The sequence below is a fragment of the Canis lupus genome, chromosome 25 (assembly GCF_003254725.2).
Source record: "Canis lupus dingo isolate Sandy chromosome 25, ASM325472v2, whole genome shotgun sequence".
NCBI lineage: Eukaryota > Metazoa > Chordata > Mammalia > Carnivora > Canidae > Canis > Canis lupus.
In genome coordinates this window covers 50749299-50759071 of record NC_064267.1, presented here as the reverse complement: position 1 = coordinate 50759071, position 9773 = coordinate 50749299, and the positions used below count along the sequence as shown (strand labels likewise).

Below are 9773 nucleotides of genomic sequence, written 5' to 3'. Positions count from 1 at the left end.
TGTTTGCAGAGTGGAGGTTTAATGGGACAATCGCGGTGACCCTATTGCAGCGGTCCCCCGGGGTAGCCCAGCTCGGGCTGCCGGGGCCCCCAGGCCTCTCCCCGCACGGTGGGCCTAAAAAGAGCACCAGCACCACCTGCTCTCTTCCCTTGGGGTGTTACAGCCACGAGGCAGACTGTCCTGTCCCACTTCCCCTGGGGCCCGGGACCCCGTGTTCCCTGAGGGGCTAAGGCTTTCCGGGGACCCCTCCCCAGGGAGGTCCGCCCTCTCCTCAGTGTCCCCTGACCCTACACTACGGGCGTGTCTGCGTCCTCGTCCTTCTGCCAGGGGCCAACTGAGGCTGCCGACCCCAGGGGCGGGGTGCGGGGCTCCGCGGGGTGGAGGCGCGCTGTGGGGACGGCGCAGCCTGGGCTTCCCGGCAGGCGTAAGGCACAGTGTGGCGGTCGCCGTGGGACTGCAGGGCTGTCATCCCAAGGGCAGTGCCCGGCGGTCAGTGTCGAGACAGGGAGGCATGGCGTGCGCCGGCCGCTCGGGGCCTGCAGTGCAAGAGAGCCGAGGGGACCAGGTCCACGGGCAGCGCCGGCCACGAGAAGGTCCCTGGAGAGCCCGCGGGAGGGTGCGTGGGCCCCGGCGGAGCTCAGGCCCAGGGCCGAGGCACAGTCACAGCGGGCCCGGGCCACAGAAGGCACAATCGTGGCGTCTGGGAGGTCAGGCCTAGGCCGACACGTTGACGTCCCTGAGAGAAATGGCGCTGCTGGGGGCCTCGTCCCCGAGCAGCAGGGCCGGCGCGTCCGCGTCCACCCCCGAGTCCGCTGCGGCACTGGCCTGCTCCGCGCTGGGCTCGGCGCCGGGACCCAGGCCCTGGGACAGGATCTGCTGGATGGTCCTGCGCAGGTTGGGGTGCAGCCGGCCCTGCGTCTGGTAAAACACCTCCAGGGCAAAGGACTTGAGCGCGCCGGTGCAGAGGTCCTCGTACAGCGGGATGGTGTACATGCGGGACATCTGGGGACGGGGGCACACTGAGGCCCGGCCCCCTCCCGCGCTGCCCCCAGCCCCACCCTAGGGGACTTCTGCAGGGGCGGAGGGGGCCCCAGACAGCCCCGGGCCAGGCCACACCGTGCTCCCAGCCCTCCCAGCCCTGCAAGGACGGGTGGGGTGCAGGCTCGTCAGTGCTGTGCGCCCCCAGGGGCAGCCCAGGCCCCGCCTCTCCCCCGCCCCGTTCTGCTGGATGCCCAGCCCGTGAGGTAGAAGCCCGGCGGCCGTACCTGGCTCTCGAGGAACCGCCGGACCCGGTGGAGGTCGGGGTAGTAGTCGTTGCGGACCACGATCTGCAGCCAGCGGATGCGGATCTCGGCGTTCATCGAGTCCAGCAGGGAGGAGTAGCACTTGGACAGGCTCATCACCACCTCTGCGGGGCCACGGGCAGGTCAGGGCCGGGCAGACACCCCCCCGCAGCCCCCCCGCCCCCAGCCTCGGGACCCACCCTGGGGCAGCGGGGACCCATCCAGGAGCCGGTCCAGGAAGAGCGCCGTCTGGAAGGTCCTCCACTTGGAGATGTCGATGGCACTGGCCGAGGCGGCCGCCTGGTCCAGAGGCTCCGCGGTCCAGAGCTGGAAGAGGGCCTCCACCGGCCGAGTCAGGCTGGATCCCTGAGACAGGTCCGGCTCGGCCAGCGGCGGGCCCGTGGCGTTGAGCCAGCGCTCGAACTCCAGCCCTGCGGGGGAGAGGCCACCTGCGGTGCCCACGCAAGCCGGCTTGCCCGGGAGCCCGCGGGCTGAGGGCGTCCCTGGGTGGGACCGTCCCAGGGCCGGGGAGCCCCAGGGCAGAGGCGGTCAGGGGAGGCCGGGGTCGGCTCCAGCACCTGCCACCTCGAGCCTCAGGAGCGGCTCCGTGGGAAGCCCGGGGACACACTGGTGACGGGGGTTCCCTGCCCGCCGCGCCTCTCGTGGGTACCCGACAGCCGGGCACTCTGAAGCCGACCCCGGCGCTGGGGTGTGGAGGGGGGCTAATGGAAGGAGGGGTGTGGGGGCTGGCCGGCGGCTCGCCGATGAACCCACAATCCTGCTCTAAAGCCCTGGGCCGCTCGGGGGCAGGCGCTGTCTGCTCCCCACCCCAAAAGCGTTTGGTGCATCTACCAAGCCTTCCAAGACAGTCACCCCGCCCAGACTGTCGCCCGCCCCGGCCCCAGCCACACCTCACTGCTCCCTAGCAGGTCTTGGCCTCTCCCCAGACATCAGACCCTTCCAGGCTCCCCTCTGGCCTCAAGCCCTTGGACCCCCCGAGGCGTCTTTACAGGCATCGCATGGTGGGGGGGCAGCCGGCCTCAGGCAGCTCTGAGGCACACCTCCCTCTGCCCAAGCCACCCTGCCCCAGGCCCTTCGCACGTCCCGCCTGGCTCAGCCTGTTCACCACCTGCCCCCTCCTCCGGGAAGCCTCCCGGGCCCCGTCAGGACGGGAAGCACCCTCTCCTCCCTGCGCCGTGGCGTCCCAGCCTGAGGCTCGCAGCATCCAGCTAGGGTTGGCTGGAGGACGGAGGGCTGAGCCAGGGGCCTTTCCCGGGGGCAGAAGCGGCCATAGAGCACCCCTCACCCCTACGCACAGCCGCGGCTCCCCCGGGGGCCGAGGGCCAGAGGTCACGGACACGCGGCCGGCGGCGGGCCTCACCTGCCCGGCAGTCCACGCTCTGCTCCTTCAGCTCTGGGAAGAAGCTCAGGAAGGAGTCCAACAGGTCCTGGGCGACCACGCTGGTGAACTTGTACTTCTCCACGTAGGCCTGCGCGGGTCGGGGCGTCAGCAGGCCCGGGGGCTGGGCACACCGCCCCCCACCAGAGCGGCACCCACGGGGCCACGTGGGCCTTGCCGGGCGGCTGAAACCCCGGGAGGGAGCTAGAGGGAGCAGGCGGTGCTGTGCACTGCTGCTCTCAGGGCGCCCGACTCCCCGCCACGCCACCTCCGGGGTGGGGGCGCTCGGGGTGGGCGGAGGGCAGGGCCTGCCCCGGGGAGAGGGGTGCTCACTCGGAGAAAGTCGTCAAAGCGCTGGGGGTCTCCGCAGAGCTGGGACAGGTAGTACACGAAGCAGTAGCCCTTCTCGTAAGTAAACAGGTTCATCAGGTGGCTGGGATTCACTCCTGCAAGGGGGACACGGCTCTGGGCGGCGCCCCTGCCCTCCCGGGCCCGGGGGCGGGGCCCCGCACATATCCCGGAGGCCCGGGGGTGCCCGCACATCGTGGTGGCCGGCGCTCAGAGCCCGTGGGAGGCAGGGGCAGGCTGGGGGAGCCTCAGGGAGGCCTTCCGAGGGCTGGGGGCACCCGGTGCTGCCGCGATCCAGCCAGGGGCAGCGAGGGGCGGAGGGGAGGTCCCGCGGGGCGACGTCTGCAGGGCCCAGGGCGGGGCCCGGCGGGAGTGGGTACCTGGCTCCAGCTTGACCTGCAGCTTGCTCACTGGGCTGTCCTCTCCGAGGAGCTTCATCTGCCTGTGTAGGGCATCCAGGCGGAAGGCCGTCTCCAGACAGGTGAAGGCAGCCCCTGGACAGGGGCGGGGCGACGGGGGCGGGAGGGGGCAGGGGCGGCCTGAGCGCCGGGCAGATTCGAGGCTGCCGGCCCGGCCGCCCCCTGCCTGAGCCCTGCGGCGCTGACCCAAGGCCATCCTGCTGGACACACGCGTGGCAGGGGCCCCACCCCGGGCACAGGCTGGGCTCTCGGCCCCTTGGTGGCGCCGCCCGCCCCGTCCGCCCCAGGCCGGCTGCGGGCAGTACCGTAGGTCTCGGTGGTAATACGGCGCTGGGCGTAGGTGGCCAGGCCCTCGCTCAACCACATCTCCTCCCACGTGGCGTTGGTGACGGCGTTGCCGAACCAGCTGTGGGCCACCTCGTGGATGACGTCGATGACCAGGAACTCATCGCTCTCCAGGATGGAGGAGATGATGAAGGTGAGGCAGGGGTTCTCCATGGCCACGATGGGGAAGGAGGGGGGCAGGAAGACGATGTCGTACCTGCCCGGGGCGCGAAGGCGGGCAGGTGACCGTGAGAGGCCACCCCAGGTCCTCGGGAGGCTGGGAGTTGCCCTCCGAGCCCCGTGCGGCCAGCCGGGCTCCCGGTGCCCCAGGACCTACCTGCCCCACATGTAGGGCCCGTACAGCCGCTCCGCCGCGCTCAGCCACTGCTCCACTGCGCCCGCCAGCTTGCTGGTAGCCGTGGGCAGGAGGCACGGCTCGGCCCACACGCGGCTCCTAGCACGGGCGGAGAGGGTGGGCAGAGGCCGACGGGCCCCCGCCCCGTGCACGGCGGGCCTCCCCTCCGCGTCTGCCCCCGACGCCGCCCGCACCTCAGGAAGCGCCCAGCCTGCCGCCCGCTGGCCCACCTCCCTCGAGCGCACACCCTTCCCACGGCCACAGCCAAGCCCCAGGCTGAGGGGTTCCTCCTGTCGCCAAGTTAAGAAAATGCACACGAGGGGATCCCTGGGTGGCGCAGCGGTTTGGCGCCTGCCTTTGGCCCAGGGCACGATCCTGGAGACCCGGGATCGAATCCCACATCAGGCTCCCGGTGCATGGAGCCTGCTTCTCACTCTGCCTGTGTCTCTGCCTCTCTCTCTCTCTCTCTGTGACTATCATAAATAAATAAAAAAATTAAAAAAAAAAAAAAAAAAAGAAAATGCACACGAGCCGGCGGGTGCCTGGGGCTGTGGCATGGCCCCCGCAGGAGGTCGAGGGCCCCAGCTTCTGGTCTGGGGGTGGGTGGGGTGCGAGGAGCCCGGCAGGGCCGGTCCCCGCAGTGTGGGGGTCCCCACAGGCCTCACGCCCAGCCCGTGGCGGGACTTCCCCAGGGCCGGGGCCGCGGGCAGCAGTGGCCACAGGGAGCGAGGGGCAGTGGCCCTACCTAGGCCCGATGTCTGCCGGCTGCAGGTCCCCAGCCACGAGGGCCACGAGGTAGGCGGGCACAGGGTGTTCCATGTGGAAGCGGTAGACGCCCTCCTCCTCCACGTAGCTGCTCTGCGTGGCGCTCATCAGCACCTGCACCCCCGACGGGGCCTGCGTGGCAGGAGGCCCACCCGTTAGGGCGGCCGTGTCCTTGATGGGGAACCCCACTCTCTGACCCCCACAGCTGGGGTCAGGGCACCTCACATCCCCCATCAGGGCACCCCACGTCCATGACGGGAAATCCCGGCCTGCTGTCGGGGCGACCCCTGTCTCCCGTGGCAACTCCACACGGCGGCTCCGCGGAAGGGAGCCCCACGACCTGGGCCCGGGAGCCACATCCCTGGCAGGCCGCCCCCCGCCCCTGCCCTGCACGGGGCTCCCTTCGGAGGAGGCAGGCCGGCCCGGCGCACGCTGACCTTGACGACGGCAGAGTAGGTGCACTTGACCGCGGGCGTGTCGAAGCAGGGGAAGAAGGAGCGGTTGCACACCGAGTGGCCCTGGGTGAAGACGAAGGGCTTGGCGTTGCCGTAGGTCAGCTCGGGGTCCAGCCACCAGATCTGCGGGGGCGGTGGGCAGGGCCGGTCAGCAGCCAGCGCTGGGGGTCGGGCCTGCCCATCCCCATCGCAGTGGGGCCGCGGCCCCTCTCTCCGGCGCGGCACAAAGAGCGGCACGTGGGGACGCCAGGACCCCCTGCCACCCATGCCTTGCTTCCGGGAAGCTGTGCAGGTCTCCTGGAGAGAGCAGGGCCTTAGCAGCGGCCCCAAACCTGTGGTCCCTGGAGCAAACTGGATTGTTCCTTGTCCACTTCAGCGACCCAGCACACAAGGGTCCTCCCAGGGCCGTGACGGAAGGACGCCCCCGCCCCGGCCAGCCTCCGCCAGGGACCGGTCCGTGGAGTCCACGGCTGCTGGCCACGGGCAGCGGCTCATGCCAAGATCACAGGCGTGGTGGGCGCCACACCCGGGGGGCTCCTTCCCCGCAGACCACAGGCCCCAGACCCCCGTGGATTCCCGGGCCTGGCAGGGCGACCCGTCCGGTTCCGGCCAGACTCCTGCCAGGGTTCACAGGCTTCTTTAAAACTTCCTTCTGGCTGCGAGGTCTCCGTCCCCTCACTATGGGAAGCCTGCAGGGGGATGGTCTTTCTCCGCTGACCTCCCGGCTGCCCCCGATGTGCAGAAGGCCCGCCTGGGGAGCCCGTTCAAAACTGCAGCCTCGTGGGCCCCACCCCAGAGCTTCCCGGGGCACGACCCAGGAGTCTGCATTAAGGAGCCTCTGCAGTGGGTCCTTGGTCCATACTGGGGACAGGCCCCCGCAGTCCCCAGACCCTGTCAACCTCACGTTCCCCTCTCACACCTGCTCCCCGACTCCTCCCTTCCCTGGGGCCCTCCCCAGGCTGCGCCCGGCTCAGGCCTCCTGTTCCCACCATCCTTGTCCACCTCTCAGCCCGGCCAGCACTGGTCTGTCTGCCCTTTGCCTAGCAGAGTCCAATGGGGTCCCCAGTCCTCCCTGGGGCACAGTAGCTGGGGGGCTAGTGGAGGATGCCATGGACTCCAGACGCCGCAGAAGAAATCTGTTCTTGCTGGGGTCGGGTTGGGGCGGGGGGGATTCAGGAATGGGATGCAAGAGACGTCCCAGAGTCTGCAGCACCCCAGACTGCCTGTGGAGGTGTGGGGACCCATGCCCAGGCAGCTGCACCCTCGCCTGGCACACGAGCAGGTTTAGGGATCTAGGCCTGAGTTCTAGACAAGCCAGGAAGAGGACAGGACTCCATGCACCAGCCCTGAGCTCTGTGGTGTTCATGCGTGATGGTGGGTGCTTGGGGTCAGACGCCAAACTGTCATCTGCAAGTGCTCCAGCTGCACCGTCTGTGGGGACCATGACACCCCTCCCTGCTCCAGCCACCCAGGTCATAGAAGGCCCAGGGACTGTGGCCGCTCTTGCTGGCCTCACCCTCTATTCCCAGCAGCCTGCGGGGGGGGGGGGGGTCCTGACCCCACCCACCATCCCGCCGGTCGTGGACTTGAGTGGACCAGACGCAAGGGCTCCAAGTTCACAGATCGAGGTCAGGGAGAAGCACATCTCTCTGTTCTCACAGCCGTGTTGGGAGGCATATATGCCACCTGTCAGAGCCCCAGGTGACCTGAGCAGGAGGCAGGGGCCAACCCAGCAGGCCGGCAGCCACCACACCCGTGGGAGCTCGGGCTAGGAAGTGAGGCGGCCGGGCCTGCCGAGGGTTCCTGGGGATCGGGCAGGAAGCACGGACATGGATGCGTGTCTGGTCTGGGCTCTTCCCACACAGATGTCACCTAGGTCGACGACCTGGCCCGATGCCACCTACACCCCCCTGTCCACGTGCATGCTCGGGGCAGTGACAGCTGGAACCTCCCAGGGCCTCCCAGGGCCTCCCAGGGCCTCCCAGAGCCTCCTAGAGCCGGGGAGAGTCGTGTCACTTGTGTGTGGTCCCCATGGGAACCCAGGGAAGCCCAGGCTGCAGAGATGAAAGGCCCTGCTGCATCCTCAAGGCCTCACGGCGGCGGACGGGGTGCTGCAGCCACGCTGCCTGACCTGAGCCACCTGGGCTTTCCGGGAGAGCCTGGGGGGCAGCGGGTGCGGGATTCGTGCTGGAATTCGGGGGCACCTGCCAGTCCTCACCCGGGGGGGCCCAAGGCACTGGAGCCAACCCGGCCCTCTCTGGCTCCGGCAGGCCCGAGTCCCCTGAAGAGCTGGGCCACGCGCAGGCCGTCCACACCGGGCACCACCCACCGGCCTGCCCCAGCGCCAGGTGCAGCCGCGCGTGCACCGTGCACCGGCCTGGCCGCGGGGAAGCCCTGAACGACTGGGGGAGGAGCCTCCGCCCCCCTGGGCCGGCACCAGGACGCGGGCGCGGAGGCTCCCGAGGCTCCCGAGGCTCCCCAGGCAGCGGCCGGGACTCCGGGGCGGGGGGGGGGCCTCTCCGCAGGTGCCCCCCCCGCGGCCCCGCGGACTCACGGCGGGGGCGTCGGTCGAGGTGTAGCGCAGGATGACCTGGAAGGGCTGGTGCGCCTGCAGCTCGGGCGGCAGCGTGACGGTGAGCGACGAGCCGTAGTCGGTGAACGGGTCCACGCGGAAGGCCAGCGGGCGGCAGGCGGGCTCGGCGCCCGGCGCCTCGGGGAAGGCGGGCAGCGGGGGCGGCGGCGCGGGCCCGGGCCCCGGCCCCGGCCCCGGCCCCGGCCCCGCGGCGGCGAAGGCGAAGGCGCAGGGCGGCTCGGCGGCGGCGGCGGGGGCGCGGCGGAAGGCGGCCGAGTGCAGGCGCAGGGCCGGGTGCGCGTCGAGCACGAGCGCGCGGGGCGCGGGCCGCAGCGCGCACAGCTCGAGCACCAGGCAGCCGGCGAGCTCGCGCGCCTCGGGCCGCAGCTCCAGGCCCAGCTGCAGGTGGCGGAGGCGGAAGAGCTGCGCGCTGGAGGCCGAGGCCACGTCCAGGGCGGGCGGCGGCTCGGGCGGCGGGCGGGCGGGCGCGGCCTCGGCCCCGGGCGCCTTGCAGCAGCAGCACTGCGCCGCCATGGCCCCGCGCTAGGTGAAATCCATGGGCGGCGGCCGCGCCGGGCCGCGGGGGGCGGGCGAGGGGCGCCGGGCGGCGGCGGCGGCGGCGGCGGGGCGCGGGCACAACAGGAAGTCGCGCCGGGAGCCGCCCGGCCCGGCCCCGAGCCGCGCACCGCCCCGCTCGGGCTCCGCTCGGCCGCCGCCGGGGGCGCTGTGCGCGGGGCCGGGCCGGGAGCCGGGACGCCGCGCGCTCGGGAGCGGGGCCGCGGGGCGCGGGGGCGGCGGCGAAGGAGCCGGGGCGGGGCTGCCGGGGTCCGGGCGCTCAGGACGCGCCGGGGGCCGAAGGAGCCGTGCGCGGGGCGCGGGGGGCCGGGGCGCGGGCGCTCCACGAGGGGCAGGAGGAGCTGTGCGCGCGGGAGCGGGGGCGCGGGGGGCGGGGGCGAGGGAGCCCGAGCCGGGCAGCCGAGGGTCCGGGCGCCCCACGGGAGGCCTGGGGTGGGGGGGCTGTGCGCACGGGAGCGGGAGGCGGGGGCCGAAGGAGCCGTGCGCGGGGCGCGGGGGGCCAGGGGCGCGGGGCGCTCCACGAGGGGCAGGAGGAGCTGTGCGCGAGGGAGCGGGGGCGCGGGGGGCGGGGGACGGTGGCGAAGGAGCCCGAGCCGGGCAGCCGAGGGGCCGGGCGCTCCACAAGGGGCCGGGGGCCTGGGGGCTGTGCGCACGGGGGCGCGGGGACGGGGGGCGAAGTAGCCGTGCGCGGGGGTCTGAGGGCGCGGGGCGCGGTGAGGAAGGAGCCCGAGCCGGGCAGCCAAAGTCCAGGCGCTCCACGAGGGACCGGGGGCCGGGGGGCTGTGCGCACGGGAGCGGGAGGCGGGGGGCGAAGGAACCGTGCGCGGGGGGCGGGGGGCGGTGGCGAAGGAGCCCCAGCCGGGCAGCCGAGGGTCCGGGCGCTCCACGAGGGGCCGGGGGCCTGGGGGCTGTGCGCACGGGAGCGGGTGCGCGAGGTGGCGAAGGAGCCATGCGCGGGGGGGGGGGGGGGGGGACCGGGGGCGCGGGGCGCTCCATGAGGAGCCGGGGGAGCTGTGCGCACGGGAGCTGGGCGCAGGGTGCGGGGGGCGGTGGCGAAGGAGCTGTGCGCAGGGGACCGGAGGTCCGGGGCGCTCCACGAGGGTGTGGGGAGCCCGGGACGCAGTGCGCACTGGACAGGGGGCCGGGGTGGGGATTGGCGAAGGAGCAGTGCCCGGGGGAGCCGAGGTCCGGGGCGCTCCACGAGGGGCCGTAGAGCGGGGGACGCAGTGCGCGTGTCCGGGGGCAATGCGAGGGGTGGTTAGGTGGGTTTCCGCGCA

General features: G+C 72.5%; 2 protein-coding genes across 3 annotated transcripts in view; one reads left to right on the top strand and one right to left on the bottom strand.

Annotated features, from left to right (window-relative positions):
* Positions 1–8469, bottom strand: RNPEPL1 (arginyl aminopeptidase like 1). 2 transcript variants are annotated; one of them, XM_025463683.3, is made up of 11 exons: positions 7903–8469; positions 5331–5471; positions 4874–5025; positions 4111–4227; positions 3755–3990; positions 3411–3524; positions 3016–3128; positions 2665–2773; positions 1484–1714; positions 1266–1408; positions 1–1002 (listed from the first exon to the last, which is right to left on the bottom strand). In XM_025463683.3, the coding sequence occupies exons 1-11, from the start codon at positions 8452–8454 to the stop codon at positions 715–717; spliced, it is 2196 nt and encodes a 731-aa protein (XP_025319468.1). In that variant the 5' UTR covers positions 8455–8469; the 3' UTR covers positions 1–714. The 2 variants fall into 2 exon arrangements, with proteins under 2 accessions (XP_025319468.1, XP_048956826.1); XM_049100869.1 differs by having other exon boundaries at positions 7939–8469.
* The window catches only part of ANKMY1 (ankyrin repeat and MYND domain containing 1), a 47841-nt gene continuing 45921 nt past the window's right edge, over positions 7854–9773 (top strand). The window contains exon 1 of the mRNA XM_049100866.1: positions 7854–7981. The gene's annotated coding sequence lies outside the window, so the exon portion shown is untranslated. The remainder of the gene's footprint in view (positions 7982–9773) is intronic.